Source organism: Ornithodoros turicata, chromosome 1 (genome assembly GCF_037126465.1).
Source record: "Ornithodoros turicata isolate Travis chromosome 1, ASM3712646v1, whole genome shotgun sequence".
Lineage (NCBI taxonomy): Eukaryota > Metazoa > Arthropoda > Arachnida > Ixodida > Argasidae > Ornithodoros > Ornithodoros turicata.
In genome coordinates this window covers 36,587,023-36,607,835 of record NC_088201.1, presented here as the reverse complement: position 1 = coordinate 36,607,835, position 20,813 = coordinate 36,587,023, and the positions used below count along the sequence as shown (strand labels likewise).

Genomic DNA, 20,813 nt, shown 5'->3' with positions numbered 1-20,813 from the left:
AGGGCAGATAACGATATCATTCGAGATTATGGTTGGCGAGGAGCGTGCTATGCGGTGAAGTTCATTTTTAAGAGTACAGCGCGTAGTCCGTATCACATTGACGGTGCTATCCGCGTTTCCCCCCTCCGTTGTCTGATAGGTGTTCCACATGAATGTAAGTTTTCCTGTGAAGTCGGCCGAAGCCGCACACTAGCACGCTTTAGCTTCCCGCTGTTCTCACACCATCTAGCCGCACTGTACACAGCACATGACCCCAATATTGCTTCGTATATGCTAATTGCTAATGGATCCTGATGCTGATTTGCGCGCAAAGCGTGCATGCACGTAGCTTCACTATACAGGATATAGGATTATTCGGCCGAAGCCCAATACTACGTGTACCGCGATTCACAGTGGCCGCAGCGGCATACCCCAGAAAAGAGGCGCTGAAGGTTGTTTCGCTGATTTCGTGTGCAAGCGTGTGGTCTCGTTTTTCTGGGAGTTTGAGAAGCCACAGCGTCCAACGCCGTCATTTGCAACAGCTGCTGCAAAGGAGATCGCAGGATACTTCGCGGATCTTCCATGAATGCGAACGGTAATTCTGGTGAAATCCTTGTGAACTATGTATGTCTGAAATTTGTAGTCACATGACCACGATTTGCTGTAGGCTTCGTGGTGTCACCTTCTAAAAAAGTAAAAATAAAAAAAATCCCGAGTAGCTGTACAACCGTACTCGCAGCTGAAATATGGCGATAGCTGTGTCGCTACGCATTGTGGGCAGACTTTCACAAGATTCTTTCTCTGTGTTTGAGAGTTCTTAACATATAATATGTTAATATTTCGCAATTATCTCTTGCAAATGCATTGCAACTCGAACCCTGTTCAGATGTTTAGGAATCTTTACAGTCTTTACTGAACGAGTTCGTATTGCAAGTACACAAGACAAGAACCTTCCTCGGCGGAGCCATCCTGGCGTCTTGTGCTTTCCACTCCCGCCACCTGCATCACCAACACCTCACGTGGTACCCAACGTCGCATAACGCCACCTTCACAGCGCCCTTCTTCAGTGACACACGGAGCATGCATGCTATCCGATGCTTAGCTCCGTGTATGTACAGCCAGTATAGTTTATCCACAAGCGCAAGCTCAAGGGGCGGGGGCATTGCAAAACAAAGGGGATGCACTCACGTTGTAACAGCAGTACACAGGAAAAAAGTTAGGGGGTGTTGTCAAACATTGGAGGTGTTGGGGGGAGTGTGGTCTGGACAAAACACTGTATACAGCTGTCGCTGTAAAATCATAGTGCATGTGTTGATGAGTCTCTCCAGTCTTCGCAGATCCGAACATAAAGTTTTGGCTTAGATACCAAACAGGTCAATTCAGAAAGTGATGCATTGTTGCAATTTAATATGTCAAGACAACAGCTGTCGTCTGTATCGTCCTTGGTTTCGTTACCACATAAGCTTAGGCTGCGTTCTCCATGGATCTCGTCGTCTCGTCCACCAGCTGGCCTGCGTCTATAGCGATCCTCTCCATTAGGTATTCGATTTTAGATGCGTGTCGAGGAGATACAAAAGTAGTCCTCTGCATACAAAAAGCGTCTTTGGAATGCACGATAACCAAAATCTTTTATTTGACGTCTTGCGTGCACATGTAGTCCCAACGTTTGATACAATTTGCACTTCGACGTTTTATCACCAGCAGGCTGTCTGGCAACCACGGCACGCAAAAATACCGCAACTTGGCACGACGGCGTCCAAAATGTCGAGATTTCTTTCGTTCCAGAAAGCTTTGAGAACAATGAAAACATTATGATACACGCACATGAGTGCTTGAATGTGCTATACGCGTACAAATTAGAATAAGAGGTATCATTCTAAACAGGTAGTAGAAATAAATGTGAGAACTTCGAAGCAGCAGCATTGAAAAGCGGTTCTCCAAAGCGCGGAATGTAGAGGGCGCTTTCTCAAATAAACGATGGCACATGTATAAAGCTTGCTAAGGGTCTCACTTTTCGTCTGAATGATAAGTGATTTAAAAACCCTTTGCGAATTCCCTCGTAGATGCTGTTTCAGGAAGGTGCGTAGGTAGGATGCAGGTGAACTTGTCGTCAATGGAGAGTTAACTACCTCCAAAACCGTTATTTCGCAAGCGCTACTGACCGACTGTCCAGTCTTAAAATGTCTGAAGCTAAAATATCTGCAAGTGACCCACTGAAGCTCTGGTACAGTATAAAGGGCGACGTCAGGTATGTTGGTATAGCTGTCAGTGAATAACTGGAGTATTGATGTTACGGCAAATTTGACAATTAGGAATGGTCGATAACCATGCATCTTCACGGTTGTCTCTCCAAATGAAGACGTAAAAAAAGAAGTGAAGATAAATGTTTACTTTCACGTCAAGTGCTGTTGTCTGTGTATGAGCGGGTAACGCATCCGTTTTTACCTAAGAAGCATGATGTTCGCAAGCGGGGATTTAGTTCGGTGAATGATCACCGGCCTCGGTTGATCAGTTGATAGCATGTCCGTCTACTGATCCTAAGGTTGCGGGTTCGAATTCAATCTAGGACTCCAGCAACTTGGTAGCAGGGTACAAGTTGCTTTGACGCATTCCAGCTTCGGCGCTCACCGTGCACATCACGGGGCGATCTTGAAGGACTTTCACTGTAATAAGTCTCTCCTTTAAATCACTACGATGTTGCAAAAAAAAAAAAAAAAAAGATGCATAAGAAATAAAAGGCTGCAGGTGCATGATGCGATGTTGCACCAGTGCAGTACGATAAAGCCCGTTTATCTCGAAAATATGTTCAGAAGAGGTTACAGCAAGTGCATGTCCAAATACAGTGCTTTGAAACTTTGGAGGGTATGTTCTCGGCTGTTTTTGCTTTGTCTTCTACTCCTTCATTGTTGTTATTCTTTATGTTATGTATTAAAAATAGCTTTTGATGTGTGCCTGTTTTTACACTTGCAGAACAGCAAAGAACGTTGCTCTGGAGTCGCTCACGTTACAGTCTGTTGACCACTCGGTCTATGTCATGCTGCAGATGAATTGTGACTTCATCAAGAAGTTTGAATTCCTAAACATCTCCGAAATAATTGTGACTAACCTGCGTGTAAGTTCCTGCATATTATTCAGGCTGTTTACCTTACAGGAGATATTTTGAATTTATTTGAATGTTGTGGAAATCTTAGAAAGTGTCATAGAAGCCAAGCATACATATCAACCACTTAGTTTGGTCTTTGGCTGTCGATATTTATGGGGAAAAATGCAAATGGATGTAGGTGAAGCTGCCATTCTTTTTCATATTTTTTCCTTTTTGTGCTTCACCCAAATCGGTACTTGTGTGCTTATTTGTGTTGTGACCACCAGCAACAGGTAATCATCCTATGAGAAATTGACAGAACAAAACATTCAAATTGCCTTCTGCTGATGACAGTTGTTACGCATGGTAAATGTAGACAGTCTATGGTGACACAGACAGGGACGAATGTGCAAATGTGTTGCATTCATGCCCTAGCACGTGCGTGCCACAATAATGAGACATGCTCCTGTCATAATAATACACCAGGGCTGTAACAGGGACCAAGGAATGAAAACAAAGTCAATTAATGAAATAAACTTGTATGATAGATAAATGCGAAAGGAAACACTGGGACAGCGTTCATGATTGAACGCTGTTCCCGTGTTTCCTTTCACGTTTGTCTTTCATGCAAGAAAACAATGTGTGAAAGCTAGGAAATAGCTAGCTAGATAGCTGGCTAGGAAAGCTGCTATGTTTCTGTGAACGGTGCCATGAAGTAATGGTCTGCAACCTAATATGTAGCATATTGTGTGTTAATTTGTCTACAAGCATTTGAACCACCTGCAACTCATAAGCAAGTGTTTTGTGACTTACAAACAATTTCTATCTGCTTCTATGCTTGCAATATTAATCAAAAGAAAACAAAGCTGCAACCTTTTGACATCACTTTAAGGCACATAATGATTCTGATGTACTCCATCATGATGTGCCGTTAAAATGATGTATACAATGCAAATGTGCTTGATGATTGCTAAGGCAGTGCTAGTGAAGCATCTTTTCAAGGATGTATTTAAAGAATTTGAACTTGGGTGATGATCAAGGTTGCAGATTTTTTTTTTTTTTCATGATTTGCTAGAAACAAAGCACTGGGGATCTAGGCTGGGCACTGTGGTGACCTCAGTTCCACTTTCTTGATTGGCAACAATGAGGTTTAGCTTGAAAAATTCAGCCCCTTAAAGGGAGACTCCTTCACAATTTGAAATTCTTATACTGACAGTGTAAATAGGTTCGGTACATTCTTCAGAAATGAGAAACAAAGTTGGCTTGGCGGTTGGGGACTCGTTGGTTGCCAGAAGAGCTGGGAAGCTTATATGGAACCGAAACGCATGAAGGCTCTCTCTCTGGCCCCCTGGACCTTGCGTGATTGTCTCGTGCGAGCCGTTGGAGTTACGGGCACACGCTTGGTAACTTCTTCGTGTGACATAGATGACGAGTCATCTGCTTCCTCGATTTAGTTGTAAAGTACTCGCCACTGGTAGAACAGAACCTACAGAAAGGCGCACGCGAAGAATACTGGTGAGGTGAAGCCCAGTATTGCTGGACCGCTCTTCCGTGGAGGAGCGCCGAATCACTCAAATGAAAATATTGGTTTTCTAATTTTCTGTGCCAACTGGGGATGAGAAATTGTGTCCACTGAAATATCATATGGTATGGATTGATGACGCACTGTTACTTCAACACGTTTTTCGTGTGGAGTCTCCCTTTAATGTTTTGTTCCTGCATGCCATCGTATATACCGAATATGCCAACACTATTAAGTGAGTTGTTCATTTAGTGCGAAGGTGACAATGATAAGATGCTACTTTAGTTTAGAAATTTTAGCTACCAGAATGGCACAGGAATGCTGACTGCAATCAGTGGAATAATACGAACTTTCCATGTGCAAAATGTTTGTGTTGAGTGGTTAAGCAAGGCAACATGAAAACGCTGCTAGCACTGGTAGCTACCACTTAACCTTGCACTGAAGCCTGCAACTGTGTAAGGGGAGGCTCCTTTGTTGCTTCCTTTTCTGCTTCAAAATTAAGAAGTCACCTGACACATCGTGTTAAAACGATGTAGGATGGTGAACATTATGGTGATAAGCAAAGGCAAAAACAAACCAGTTGATGACAGAGCCTCAACTAATAAGCTGGTATGCAAATTACTGGTAAATGGAGCGGCTTCACACAGAAATATTGCGGATATCCTACTTAGTATGTGACATAGGCTTAGAAAATGTAAGCAGTTTTCATAAGCATACTCTTCTGGATTTTAAAGGCTTTGCTGTTCTCAAAATTTGTTCCTTGTTAGCTGTTGCACGTATGAGGTGCATAAATTTTCTGATGCAATATCTCCCCCTCGACAAGTTGTCATGTCTGTGACTTCTGTGTTGTGTGCCATCTTGTGTCCTTTCGATGCCCAATTTGGAATCTGAACACGTACTGTGCTTTTCATAATAGTTCAATAATAATTTGTTTCTTCATGCCTGCACCCCCTTTCCCCTATAAAACCTGGATTATACACCCCCCAAATGATAAGAAGAGCTATCCTGTGCAGCTGTCCTGTGCAGCTATGCAATAGAACTCTGGGTGAACTTCCGCATCCCTTCAACGCCCCAAGGGACGCTGGCACACTGCATTACTTTACATTGCAGAGGCAGCAAAGCCACAAAGTCTGGCAAATTGCTTTTTGTCCCGAAAAAGAAGTGGCACGGCATAGCCAATGCCAATGGAGCCATTTGAGAACAAGATTTAATTATGAACGCTGTTCTGAAAATGAGAAATGCTGCCTGTCTCTCTGACATTTCATCATCTTTGCTCAACAATGGCTCCCATGACAATACTAGTAGTGACCCCCCAAATATTTAGCTGGGATAGTCTTCCAAGATATCATCAGCTCTCATCTAGACGTATTGATGAATGATCACCCCCAACATGATATGTGACATTGTGTGCATTGCCTGACGTTATTGAATATTCTGTTATCCTGACTTTTGTGTGTTATAGCTTTTTTTTTTTTTTTTTTTTTTTTTTTGCAGAATGGGATGAGTCTCATGGAGATCTCAGACTGTCTAAGGATTCTGGCCAAGTATGCCAAAGAAATGCTCAAGCCAACCAAAGAGAGATATAAACATTGGAACAAGATTCCGTTCATGAAGGCTGGTGCACCACAGAAGTGGACAAGAATGGATGTGAGTAGTGTGGATGTGATAAGTGCCATTCATTTGGAGTTCCTTGTGAACACTGTCTGTTTGTTCTACAACACACACTTATACATCACTATACTTATATACACACAGTATGTGGTCTGTTCTACTTTCTGTTGTGTCGTAAGCCTTAACTGCTATATGTACTTACATGATGTTATCTTTTCATGCTGCAGGGCACAAAAACAATCCTTAAACAACTGGGTTATACTCAAGAGACATCCAAGGGCTACATATTTCCATTGCACTCTTTTGGTCCTCCGCTGAATGTGATCAAGAGCCTGTCACTGGAGTTAGCTCTTGCAGCTGCAGAGTTGTCAGTCTTCTACAATAATCATCACCCGCACCCTGAATACATCCGTAATATCATGTGTTCTGGTGGGGCAATGCTGCCATCAGCATCTTCTGCTGAGCGTCGTGAGTTTAATGTTATGGACCTTCTGGCAGAAGTTGGCAACTCTGGTGGTCTTAGGGTGAGTTATCTATCCCATTATAGAGAGCCTTAGTAATTTGCCATCTTATTTTTTTTTTTATAAAGGAAACTGGTGTTATATTTTTAAAGGAGCAGTGAAATCACATTTGTTTAGTATAACTTGTGGCTAACTGTCGCAACCCGTTATGGACAGAGCCCTGCATGATCTACCCACGTCCACACTTGCCTACAAATACTTGTACCGAACGTGCAAGACTTGCTCAGATCGTATGTGGATAAACCTTTTGTGAAACACGGCTTGAATGAGAATACAGCTTTGCACATGCTGTCTTGCATATTTTTCATATTTGACACAGAACAATGTAAAGTTTCAAAATGCTGTGCACATAGTCTTCAAACTGTGCATAGCTAACACCAGGGACTGAAACCGGAACGGAACCGAAAACCGCTTGGGAACCCAAATTTTTTTCATGAACCATAAGCGGAATGTAACCGCAATTCACCATAGGCAATTAACCAAAACCGTAACCTGAACCAAAAAATTTGATTTTGGTTACCGGTTCATACGAATTGGTTCAAGTGTGAACGCAAGCAACTTTGGATGCAATATTTGTATCACTTTACAACTCTGATTAGTGGTGTAGCACGTACTTCTGTTAAAGTGGATCTCTTCGTCATTTTCATTCTGTTTCTCTGTCGATCTCATCATGTTTTTCATTCAGAAGTTGTGTAGACAACATACCATCTTATGCGCTTCAACCCATAATCGGATGACGTACACATCATATGACAAGTATTGCGTACGTCCCTTATACATTGTGAACTGTATTATTGTGATCATTTAAGGTACAAAGTGTTGCACGTTGTTTGTTTCCACATCTGATTGCATAACCGCTGAATGCACAGTTTTTCTTGTCTTGTATCTTGTTACAGCACGAGCAAAATGAATGTGCGCGAGATAATATTGACCGCAACAAGATATTTTACGGGGAAGGTCGCAAATGGCAAAAGTGCGTCGAAGAAAGAGGTCACTCTTTCCTCGACTTGGCAGATGGCACTGCACCGGAGCGCAACAGATAAATATGTCAATTTTTACTAGTTTGCACTTTGTAGCTCATTTTGCGACATCCACGCAGCCTGCAGATACATCCTAGAAAAAACTGAAAAAAAATACCGGTTCAACTCTTTGGTTACCGGTAACCGCAAATATTAAAACGGCGAATCCCGGAACTGAAACTGAAACCGCTTTCATAGTTCTGACACTGAACCGTAACCGAACCGATATTCGTTTCGGTTTCAGTCCCTGGCTAACGCTAACATTAGTTCGTTATTTTTGTGTATAAATGGCATTCTTACGTATGTGTAACAGTAACATTTAAGTACACTGTTGCTATTTTGTTTTGTTATGGTTTTGCACAAAATAGGTGAAATCCTCTGTATTACAAATAGTACCTGGAAAACAAAATAAAGAAATATTTGGACACCATGAATTTTATTATTAGGGGGTTTGAGTTTACGAATTTATTTTATGTTGTTGGTGCATGTCACCAGAAAACTTGCAGAAGGGAATGCTCATAATGAAAGTCAAAATTTCACATTATGTGGATACATGTGTTCATGGACATTAATGAAAATGTGGGAGTAGACACTGCTAGAACTATACTAAGCAGTCATATGTTTGCTGTTAGAGCCAATGCAAGTTAGCTGTGTGGAAGCATTTTCTGCTGCTTAGACGGGCGGATTTAGGGGGGGTGGGGTGCGGATGTCTTGCCCTCCCCCCCTCAGTTTTTAGAGTTTCATAGAGTTTACAGAGTTACAGAGTTTAGAGTTCGTTACATAGAGTTTCAATTGACCTTGGTAGTGTAATAGCATGCTGTCCAAGGCAGGACCCCCCCTCAGAAAAATCCTGCATCCGCCTCTGTGCTTAGATGATCATATAGTAAGTGTAAGCCATAGCGCACTGCTACCAGTTTAGAAAACATGATAACGTGAGCTTGCTGGCAACGGTTAATCGTAGCTAACACAGTGAAAACCTCAGTGCAGCCGTTTAGAAACAGGACTTGGTGTGCGTCTCATCCTTTATGCTACCAAGTCCTGTTTTTAAACAACTGTACTGAGGTTTTTGCCACTGATGCCAGCTAGTGAACAAATGTTGCATCTGGACTGTGTTAGCAGATTTATATAGACTTGTTGTGAACCAATTAAACCTGTTGCTAGAAGGCGTTCCTTCATGCCATGAGTAATGTGGGTCATACGAGCTAGCTCACATAAGTGCACTTACAACCATTCCTGTAGCTTTTTCAAACATATCTTCACCAATTGCAAGATTCTATATGTCTTTTTTTCAGGATCTCAGTCAAGCACCAGCTGCCCCTCAGAATTTAATGTCACCAGCACCACACAAAGGTCGCGGAAGACCTCCCACAGTATCTAGGGCCTCTGAGGTGGTGGCCAATTGTGCCGCTGCGTGCAACTGTCACTCATACTATGACAACTATGCTTCCCAGCAGCAGCAGCAGCAGCAGCAACAGCAGCTACCTGCACACCAGCAGGCTCTGCACCTCCAGGCAGCTCACCTTCAACCAGCCCACCAGCAGAGACACCAACAAGAGCTTCAGCAGCAGGAAATACAACGGCAGCAACAAGAAATGCAACGGCAGCAACAAGAGATCCAACGGCAGCAGGAAATACAGCAACAGCAGCAAGACATTCAACAACAGGAAATTCAACAGCAACAGCAGCAGCAGCAAGAGATTCAACAACAGCAGGAGATTCAGCAGCAACAGGAGATCCAACAACAGGAGCAGCAGGAAATTCAACAACAGCAACCACAGCAGCAACAGCAGGCACGTGAGTCACAGCCATGATTGTGAAGTACCCACATTCTTTGCCGCAAATTTTGCCTGCATTGTGCACAGGCGACTGTGTCCAGCTTTAGGTGGTTCTGCAATATGATTCAAATGCTCTGTATAAGCATGCAAAGCTTGTAACGTTGGAAAAATTGAGTGAGTGCAAAAGGTCATGTGAGTGATATTTTGAAGATTGCTGCAACAGGGATCAAAATCTCTGTGGGATGCATGTGCCCAATTCAGGATGACTTTTCTGTCCTGGAGCTGGGCTACAGAGTCGGTACTGGATAGGTTTTATAAGATGAAGGGCATTACTGTTATTGGAATAGTACAGTGGAGACCGTTTATAGTCACACCGTTTATTGGAAAAGATAGGATGAGTTTTTTTTTTGTGTGTGTGTATGGGAATTCTATTGAATGGAATCAATTGAATGAACCACATTAATTTCCATGTATTTTCATATTTCATGTAGTCAACACTTGGTAGCATGCAGCGGTTGTGGTCAATTCTAGAGGAACCCTGACCTCTCTAAACTCTTCCTATGAACTTGCTTCACCTGTTTTGTAATGCTGTCTTTGACTAAAATGTTCTGCCAAGTCACCTCTAAAGCCTAGGTGGCATGCAAATATTACAAAGGTCATTTGATATCTGCACTTCTTGGAATATGTGCCAGCTAAATGCTTTCCTGTTTTTTATTTTATTTTATTTTATTATAAAATAACTTATGTTAGTGCATTTTGGCATTTTCATATTCCTAACAGTTTCTGCTCAATTTTCAAGGAAATCAATGTTTCGGCCATTCAGAGCATTAGTTCCATAATTTTCTGCAGCACTTGGTACATCCATAGAAATTTTGCAATAACTGGCTGTTTCTGGTTAAGTCCACGATTTTTTGGAACTCTGATATCGCAACCATGGTTGTATGAATGCACAATAAGAAATAGAAATTACTGACTCAGTTTTGCTTTCAGTCTGTGGGAGTAGACAAAAGCTGTCATCAACGAAGATCTCAACAGACAGAGATATTGTGGGGCACAGGATGTGGTGATACCAGAGAGTGTGAGTGATCATGAGACCGAGCTAAATGAACCTACATGTATATGTCACTGGAAGTGTTACCGTGTATTAAGCAAGTGAAGCTTTATGTTGAGCAGAATGGGCTTGCTGATGATGCATTTTTACGTCATAATGAATGTTGAACCTGCTGTTATCAGCGTCTCATGATGGTGCTCAAAGCACACAATACAGATATGTTTATTGTTGTAGATTGTGTAGTTTTCAAATGATTCACATCTCTGTTCAGTGATGTTGCATATAGTCAATTAGCACATACAGTCATCATTTCTGCAGCCCCTTGACTATTAAATGGTCTCCACTGTGACACTCTTTTGTTTGCAGTTTCAGAGGAGCCTGTTTCTAGTTCTTTGCAATAACACACATTTATGAGTATAGTATTGCAGCTTCTTGAATTAGCTTTTTACTTTTTAGTGGCAGCACCCAGATAGTTTGTGAGTTTACTGAAATAAGAAAACTAGAAATACCCATTGTCTTATAGCCCCCTCCCCCCACAGGAATGTTGCAGAATGACCTGCACGTATTGCAAGTGCACAGTACATGTCCCAAAAGCAAATCATGCTGTAAGTTCAAGGTTGGTTTCATGAAATCATTGCACATAATTGCACACTGTACAATTGAATCTCCATGTAACAATCTCGTAGGAAATGCATAAATTAATGTTTGTTTGCATTTTAGTATTTGTTGCTCCACAACTATGTTATGAAACTAAAAATTTTCATTATCAAAAGAGGCCACTTGGATGGTATACCGGTTTAACCTTTTTGCATTAAATGGAATTAGCAAATCATACAAATGCACACTCAGTCCTGACGCTCTGTTGAATGCATTATTGCATGCCATTCTGCATATCATTTGGTGTTAAGATACACAGTCCGTCTGTCGGTAGAGCATACTATTCACTTCTCAATTCAAATCAAATAACTGAATTATACCATTCTCGGCTGCTAATTGCATTATACGATGCTTCATGTTTCTGCTAATATTACGCGCAGCTCTCACAATACACTCAGTTCTTAGAGCACTGCAACGGGCATTCTTGTTTCAATTTCTAAAGTCATGAGAGCTACAGGAGTTAAATGTAGTGCAAGAATAAATGTGCGAGAATCATTACCATACAAGTAGGCTTCTATTTCTCAAACAGCATTTTATGTTAAACATTGTGTAGTGCACAGGTCTCAGTGGAAAAAAAAAAAGTGTATATCAGTTGCATAAACATTCATTATGTTAGCATTTGTTACATCATGGTTCAACTGTATTTTGGAACAGTCACTGTATTTGAATCCAGATTCGGTCATGCACCTAACTATTTCACACCAACTGTGCAATGCTTATTTAGTTCTACTTATTGTATTAAGAATGTACATGCCATATATGTATGCAGAAAGTTTCACCTACTGGGTGTTTCCAAACGTTATGGTGACGAATAATGAGTACCTTTAGTCAGCAGTGCTTCAAAATATATACATTTTTCCAGACAACCACAAATATTCAATCCCGTTTCCTGTTTCATTTGCAGCAGTTTAATGTAGCTTTTGTGCCAAACTGTAATAGTAGTATAGATATTCCTGTCCAGCTACTTGATCTGTTACTACTGATTTGAGTGCAATATAGAATTTGTTAGGGGCCCCCACAGGTGAGACATTCTACGTATCCATGTGCACAAGCGTGTTTAATTGTATATTGTGGGCCCATACTGGACCCTGTTAGGTTGTGTTGACGTTTCATCACATTTTTGTTTGTCCAACACTATAAATACCATTATAATACATAGAAGAATGAGGGCTCCTCTGCATTGCATGAGATATTGCACTGCATTTGCCTTTACATATGTAAGGATGTATTGTCAACATGTAACTCATCCTGTGTTTACTTTAATGTACCAAATTGTTTCTTTGGTTCCTTTTGTCTTGATAAGATTTTGGCTCAATCAGAATTCCCACCTATAAATCTCATCTCGGAAATCAAAATGAAGTAGTTCCTAGCACACTGTAGGTATACTTAAGCCCTCCATTAAAGATATAAATTAGCTACCATGCCTACAGTACACAACTTCTAGCACAACATAATATAGTGCACTATGCTAAACAACTGCACAGGATTTTGTGACTCAGAGATATGCAAACATTATTTCTTGGCTTGTATGTACAATGTGATTACAATGTGATGCTTATGGTATTTCTTAACAGCACGTCAACATAATTCCATAGAGCATGATGCAGTCTGTAGAGGATGTAGAGTTCAGTCAAAGTACTTATGTACCCGAAAGGGTAAGTACCCATACTAGATGTGAAAGCCAACGATATTGATGCAGTGATGTTTTGCACACGAGGCGTTGTCGTGCTTGTACTATGCTTATCCATTCAGTTACTGTGACAGATGTACGGTTAATTTTATAATTTAGCTCATGTAGCTATATTGTCCTTTTGCTGATGTTTTCATACCATTCTAATGCTACACAGAGTGCATTGCGCAATATTGTAGCCTCTAGTATACATATCCTCGTCATGTTTTGGACGTCTCTAAAAAATTATGTCTCCTTTTGGTCTTAGTATTATTTATTTAGTGTCTCAACTTCTAGTACGACATGGGCACCTTTTAGCAACGAGAATGTTCATATGTGTGAGTTCATGGATTTTTTTGTATCTCTCACTTGTGGATAGCTGTAATGGATCATTGCATTTAGGTGTAAGCTCTTTAATTCATGTAAAAGAGCACTTCCTTTCATGGGTTGAAAATGAATCCAGGAAACATTGACTTTTACTGAGATTTGGTAATTTGGCCTCTGACTGATAGCTGTAACAGATAGGGCCTGACTTTTCCGGGTTTTATTTTTAGCCACTCGTGAAAAAAGTTTCTAAGGGTAAAAACCTAGTATTGGTTTGAAGCAAAATTTGATACAGAAACCATGTCTAAACTGGTTACCCTGTTCAGGTCACTCTTTCTAAAAAAGAGCTCACCAACTTGTTCAAAAGCTTATATTGTAAATCAGTGATTGGATGTTTTACATTCGATTAATATAAAGGTGTGTCACACATCTTTAAGTCAAAAATGAATGGATATTTATCACATCTTATTACTCTACGTTCTTATAATTGAAAATTCTGTGGATCAGGAAATGACAAAGCCCTACTGAGGGACGGTTTCCTTTGGCATCACTCGCTGGGGAATACTATTCTGAGACATTCTGTGCAAATATTGTTTTAACCACTTTTTAAAAAAAATTGCGGAGTGAGTGTCAAATTGGTAAATTTGTGTGAGCGTGGTGGGGCTGTAGAGTGGCTTTGTGAGGGGGAAATTTGCCCTCTAGTTTGAACTTACAGTAAACTACATAACTGACATGGAGAAGGGTACTCCTCAATCATCATACATAACTCACAATATAGTCCTGAAAAACAGATATTTCACTTCTGGCTTGAGTCTTGACCTCAGACAAGTTCATGTGTGATTCTTTGTTATGACCAGCTCGGATAAAATATGCTACGTGGGATTCTTCTTTCCACTTAACTTGCATTTGGGATCTCACCTAGTTTGGTTGTGGGGGGGTTAACTATATCCTGTACACATTTACTGCACACTAGAGTACTGCACAGAGAAAAATTATTCTTCTGCATCATGTAACTAACAAAATACAGGCTTTTGAGCACAACACCATGACTGTGGATGTCAGCGGAGAGCGAGCGCGGTTCTCAGAACCACATGATGTCGCCTAAACCAACTGTCCTTGAGAGCTGGCGACTTCACTGGCAGAGCAGCTTACCATGAGGTTGCAGCAGTGTCTGTTTCGACATCCTCAGATACGATCTTCTCTGTAACTACCTCTTTCGCTCTAAATGTGGACTGCACTTCTGATCAGAGCAAATAATCATGCTAGACATATAATGCGGTGCAAACTTTCTGAACGTGTCACATAGCCACCACAGCTCATGACCCTCAAGGTCAGCTTCCAAAAGCTGGATTAAACATCACACACATACGAAGGCACCCCTTGGGATTTCAGTTTGTGCTCTGATGCAAAACTGATGCTTCCAGGGTGAAGTTCAATCTGACCACTGATCATTGAAGTTGTTTGAAGGTATAATACAGGATACAGTAGAACCTCTTCGTAATAAAGTTAGTCGAACCAGAAAGAAACTTCACTATATCAGTAGCTCATGGTTTGTTGGACCACAGGTTTACTTCATTAATCCATATCCTAACTATATACATGTTAACTATGTGGAGGTGCTACCCGAAAATGTCAGGCCCTAGATACAAAGTACATGTGATTCCTTTTGGGGTTGCTTACCTTTAAGTAGTCGTGCCCCTGCCACCTAGCCGAAAATTGTGGCACCTGAAATCACAGACCTGAAGGGAAGCTCTGTGCACTTCTGGTTCGCATTATAGTACGGTAACATGATTGGTTGTGTGCTGGTAAGAGACATCTTAATGCGCACTCTCTCAATGGCTTTTGTTAAAGTAAGTGGACCACCCACTTATGACATCAATACTTGATGGTGTGGTCTGAATCTTAAGACAGTGAGCTTGTAGCCATTGTGGCACAGTTAAACTGATGCATGACTACATCCAGGGTTGTTAAACTTGCTTTTTAGATGTGTCTGACTTACAGTTACAGATAAAGGAGTTCAACTGTATCTAAGTCTAATATGCCATAGCAAACACAGTCACTCCGGAACAGTACTCAACACTCTTATAGTTTAAAAGAGGGTCTTCCACATACACATGGTGTATTGAATAATGCTGATTTCTTAATTGTATATGTATATTTGAAAAGTTATTTAGGAATCTATGCACCTCAACAACAAATTACGAAAGTCTTTTATTGTCAGGAGATTAACTAGATAAAACTCCCACGGAAATAAATAAGTAAAAGTAAATGACGACAGCATACCTGCACCCCATTAAGCACCAGTGAACCTCAGTTGGAACCCCAATCCCAGTTGGTAATCGTAAATTATTGTACACTGTTCTAGGCACACCAATTAACTTTTGTTTGTTTAGGTTTTTGTGTTAATAGATAGAAGTATGCATCTGAAGATGTAGGTACATGATAACTATCCAAAACAGTTTAGTCAAATACTTTTTCCCAGTTGATTAATAACCGTGACTACATCAGAACGTGTGTGAAGTGTTCAGCTTGGTACCTTGGATGTTTTTTAATTCTTAGTTTTCACCTTACTCAGATGTAGGGGCAATACCCCTAATATTCTGGGTGCATGACATTGGTGTGCACAAACACTACAACTGAAATGACGCACGTAAATTTTGGAGCCCCACGAGGCACAATGATCCCTTCTACTGGTACAAATTTGGAAACATAGCTGAAGTTAATGGGACAATTACATCCCTGATATTTTAAATACGCAACTTTGAGTGAGTAATCTGGATATCTGCTCATGATTCTCTGAAAAAAAAGAAGAGTTATGGGTAAAACTTATATAGACAGCAGTGTTGGTTGCGCCAGTAGTGACTATCTATGAAGAGCAATACATACTTGCGTTTGACAGGTTTTTTGAGCATTTAGCATTCTTAGCTCATATGAGCTTCACATTTTGAACAAAAACATTCTTTGGGGTGGTATAGAAGTAAATTTGTACCACTTATTGAGACCATTGGGGTTTGACTCTAACCATTCTCAATGATAACTCATGATTTACAAAAGTAATTGTGGCCTAGTGTACTATTGGCTTTGTGGTGTTTTTGTGTTTGTATCATGTAATACTGTGCACAAATATTACTGCAGAATAATAAGATGTGTTACATGTGTGGAATGTACAAAGACATTCATTCAGTATCTACAGAATTAGATGAAACCTTGCATGATAGTAGCCAATCCCAACTACTTGGTATGAAGAAAGCTTAATTTATTTTAACTGTGTGATTATCACTCAGATTCATAATTTGTAAACTTTGATTAACATAACAATCAAATAAGCGATCGGAGCTTAGCAAAATTTAACATATAAGAAGATTAAGTTTGTTGTAGATGGAGTAAAAACGTGTTATTTTGTTTCTGCTTGCACAGAGGTACAGCTCCCAGATTTTTTAGTATCATATGATTGTATTAGAAATCCTGGCTGTGCCTAAAACAGCAAAATTTGAGAAATTTTCTAAACTCGAGTCCTTGTACATGCTTTCCTTCACAGTGATATATTATTTGGTACAAACAGATATTTTATCCACTTCATATTGCTACACTGTGATCTTTCTTATCGAAAAAGTGACAGCAGCTTCGAAAGTGCATAACAGACAGTGTATGACATCAAATAGGCTTGCCTTGCTGCTGACAGTTCTTTGTTATGGATATTTCACCTTGGTAAGAACAAAGAAACACAGGTTTATGCATCTGAGGGATTGCATTGTAGTATTGTCATTGATGAGATAAGCTTGTGATGCTATTCTTTAAATTGCATGCTATGTGTGGAATTTTCACGTTAGTTATAGGTGTTTGTGCACAGAGATTGTATTTGATGCTGTTTATCCTAACATCCATTCCATTTGTCTTACACAAGCAGTGTTTACATGCAGTATATAACTGGTTTAGCTTGCTTTATCTGAACAGATACTCATACTGTGTGTACTACCAAAGGGAGCATTCCAAGCTATGAATATGTGATTGTAACAAGCAGTAGTGATTAAAAAGGGGTTGGTATGAGGAAGTGCTATAAGACAGTGGTTCCCAGCCAGCTCCTTTCGTGGAACCTGGGGGATTCTTGAAACTACCCATTTTGCTCCATGAGCTGTCCGAGGGTTACTTCAACAAGCTTTTGACAAAGCATATAATTTTTCCCAAGATGCGTGCTCGGAGGCTAAGAACGTGCACTCACTCTGAAATATTGTTCAAATTAGTATTGTTTTTGGTTGCTCCAGTTACCTAATTTGTGTTATCACACAGTTGTCCACAGGGAACATTTTAAAGGTGTACAGGTCCTCATAAGAGTGACTTCTTCACAATATCTGTTTCCAAATTATTTATTAACATCCCAAGTTGTCCCTTCTCTTACATGATCCTCTCAGATGGGCTCAGGAGGTATGTCACATAATATAAAACTTGTAAGGTCCCGCAAGTCAAGAAGGGTTGGCAACCACTGCTATAAAACAAAGCCATCTGGTATTAAATCTACTGGAGAATGTATCAACAAAGTTGAAATGTAAACAAGAACCTAAGGGTTAGCCAAGATAAAGCACGGGGTTTGTAATGAAGATAAAATGAATAAAAAGAGAGGTTGGGAGCAGAACTAAATTGAAAGACATATTGTGGTCCAAAAATTTTATGTAAGAATTGCAGTTTGGTCCAGCTCTTTATGGAGAAGTCATGAAAGTTAAAAAAAAGAAAAAGAAGAAAAGAAAATGCCGCACTCTTAACATTTCCAATGGCCCATACTGCTTGCAAAGCCTCGTGTGTATGCGCACTTATGTGGTTGGATAGCTGCCTAAGCTTTGTTACAGTATTTAATTTGCTGTATTTTAACAAAGAGTTAATTGCATAGTCCGGAAGATTTCGTCAGCTAAAGAGAGTGGTGGAATTGGGTATTGACAATGTATAGGAACAAGCTGTTTTTCCTTTTTCATAATTTACTCACAACAAACAAACTCGTAACAAATCTTACTCATTTACTCATAACAAATCTGGAAACTGAAAATTTTTTAGACGATTTTTTAGCACTTCATATGTCATTGATGAAACTTCCGTCGTCTGCCGTGCCAGCTGTATTCTTTACGATGGGAACATTATCTTGGCTAACCCTGCAGTTGCTGCTCTTGCAAATCAGCTGATATTGATGTGCATCTAGTACAGGTTAGTACAGTAGATAGTACATTTCAGACATGTTTCATTGAACCTGCACTAGTCAAGTCACACAACTTGTTGATAATCAAATTTCTTACAATCAGATGTGTACTTCTTGTTGAAGTCTGTCAGACTTTAAGCAGAGTTTTAGGGTGAATATGGTCATATGCAATGCAGCTTTTATAATTGCACAAAATCTTATGAACAGGGACATTGGAAATAAGCCTCGTGACCTGTACCCATACACTTGTACCTCCCCACTAGGTTGCAAAAACTGATGGAAAATTGAAAATTATAAAAACAAATTCAAAAACATATTTACACAGTATTTACACAGTTCTAGCATTAATGTGAAACATTGCTAAAGCACAGGTACTAGAACTACACAAAGGAGAGCTTCCGGGTTCTGTAGCCCCTATGTATTAGTACAGCGAAGGAAACAGGTTGGTAGTAATAGACTCACCTATTTAACAAGTAAATTTCACTCAGAATTAAATCATACATATGTTACCACTCAAACTCCTGCACACCTTGGATGGGGGATATGGAGGTACTCTTACTCATTTTTGTCATTAACTCAGTAGTTAACAGATGAATGTATGCAATTGTGCAAAATGTCAGGTGAAACAAAATGAAAACTAGGGTGGTTTGGTACACTGTTTGTTTGAAAGCAGTAGAACACCTACTTCTTGGTAAGGAAGACTAAAAACAGAACCGACACAAGGCACACACTGGATTCTTTATTGCTTTTGCACATTTGGGTTGTTCCACACTTTCCTAACAATTGTCTGGAAGAGGTCATTTGGTGTAGCTTGATCGTTGACATAGTCTATAATAGTTACCATATTTCTTTTCCACATATGTATATTTAGTATTGTAACCTTGCAGCTGTTTGTTGTGTGAAAGAATATGCTTGAAAGAACCACACCTTTAGGGTTGGGGTCTTAGTTACTTTGCACAGAAAAGTGGGGGCAACTTTGCAAGCTGATGTCTGACTTCTATGTATGGCATGAGCAGTATCCAACTGCAAGCATCATCTAGCCTAGGAAAACACGATGATATTATTCTGAAGTATGAGTATGTAGGGTCATTTTTTGTAGCATTCTGATGCTGCACGTTAGTCAAGCTTTTGATGGGTTTCTTTTTATAGTGACGACCTTGTACGCTGTATGGTGCCAAATGTTTTTGCTTTTTATGTTTTGCTTCACATTATACCACTAGTGAACAATAAAACTCTATGTTCTGGTCGCATGAACAAAAAAGTGTAGTTTTTCCTCTTAAATTTTCTTGTTGAATAACTTCTATGTGCTAACTGGGGCATAGCAACCACCACCAATACCAGCACAGGAGCACCAGAGAGAATTTTGTGCACAATAGTGGGAAAATGGTAGGCTAGTAGGCTTATTTAGTAGCAGCTCATTGTAGCTGTAATACGTGACATAGATTACAGGTGGCAAATTTGCTGCTTTGGGCCACCGCAATATCCACGCCGGCTTAGGTAATGGTGTAGTCGAGGAATCCAAACAATTATTTAGGGACAGGGGCATCTGAAGGCGAGGGCATGAGGAGCAGCCACGAGTCCTGGTCTCAGGCTGCAGCGGGCCTCCCCGCACCTGATTTAGCTATCTAATCTATGTAATAACATTCCGAATAAATTCAATGAAATTCAGTTTCGGTTCACTGGAGTGTACGGCAAACCCAACTGTCGGTACCGTATTTCAAAGAAATTTCCCCTGTTTCCGGTTTGTGACTGCCTGTACAGCGAAATGCCATAGGAGTTCACGCAAAAGACAAAACGAACAAGAAATATGTTTGTTTATCACTCGTGACCAGAAATGAAAACAAGGACGACCATCGCACAAGAAGCGATCCATCGCGTGACTCGACTCGAGATTTTATTTATTTACTTTTAACTGTTATTTTTTTAGTTTGTTGACATAATAGACAAATCAGTCGTTAAAATATTTTCGCGGAGTTCCATTACCATTATTATCGATTATCGTAACTCTACGAAAAAATCCAGAGGAGACATCTGACGATCGAAGTGTCTCCAAAGGGAATCACATCGTCCTTTTTCCGTGAGACGCACCGAGGAAGCTCCATGTCACTGGAGAGCTGGACATCGCAGCTTTATGAAGTTTTCTTTTGTATTGGGAAGCAGCACCGACAGCACCATCCAAAAAATAGTGCTTCCTGGTGTGGGGATGAGCACCGGGAAGCATTGTGTAGTGTCATCAAGCATTGCATATATCTTGCATTGTATGTATCTTGCATTAGACTCAGTGGCACGAGTAAATGACTGAGATGCTCGCTTTGGTCCTTAAAATACAGGGTGTCCGAGGCGTCGGAAGTTCTGCACGGCAAAGGGGGGGGGGGGGGGTAACCTAACCTAACCTAACCTAACCTAACCTAACCTAGAGGA

General features: G+C 40.4%; 1 protein-coding gene across 3 annotated transcripts; it reads left to right on the top strand.

Moving 5' to 3' along the window:
- The first annotated feature begins 1,937 nt into the window (after positions 1-1,937).
- On the top strand, positions 1,938-19,638 carry LOC135378012 (putative uncharacterized protein DDB_G0288537). 3 transcript variants are annotated; one of them, XM_064610816.1, is made up of 6 exons: positions 1,938-2,227; positions 2,950-3,091; positions 6,078-6,230; positions 6,422-6,718; positions 9,027-9,528; positions 11,100-19,638. In XM_064610816.1, exons 1-6 carry the CDS (start codon positions 2,160-2,162, stop codon positions 11,255-11,257), a joined length of 1,320 nt encoding a protein of 439 aa, XP_064466886.1. In that variant the 5' UTR covers positions 1,938-2,159; the 3' UTR covers positions 11,258-19,638. The 3 variants fall into 3 exon arrangements, with proteins under 3 accessions (XP_064466886.1, XP_064466887.1, XP_064466888.1); XM_064610817.1 differs by having other exon boundaries at positions 10,500-11,276; XM_064610818.1 differs by lacking the exon at positions 1,938-2,227 and adding an exon at positions 2,723-2,841.
- Positions 19,639-20,813: the final 1,175 nt, after the last annotated feature.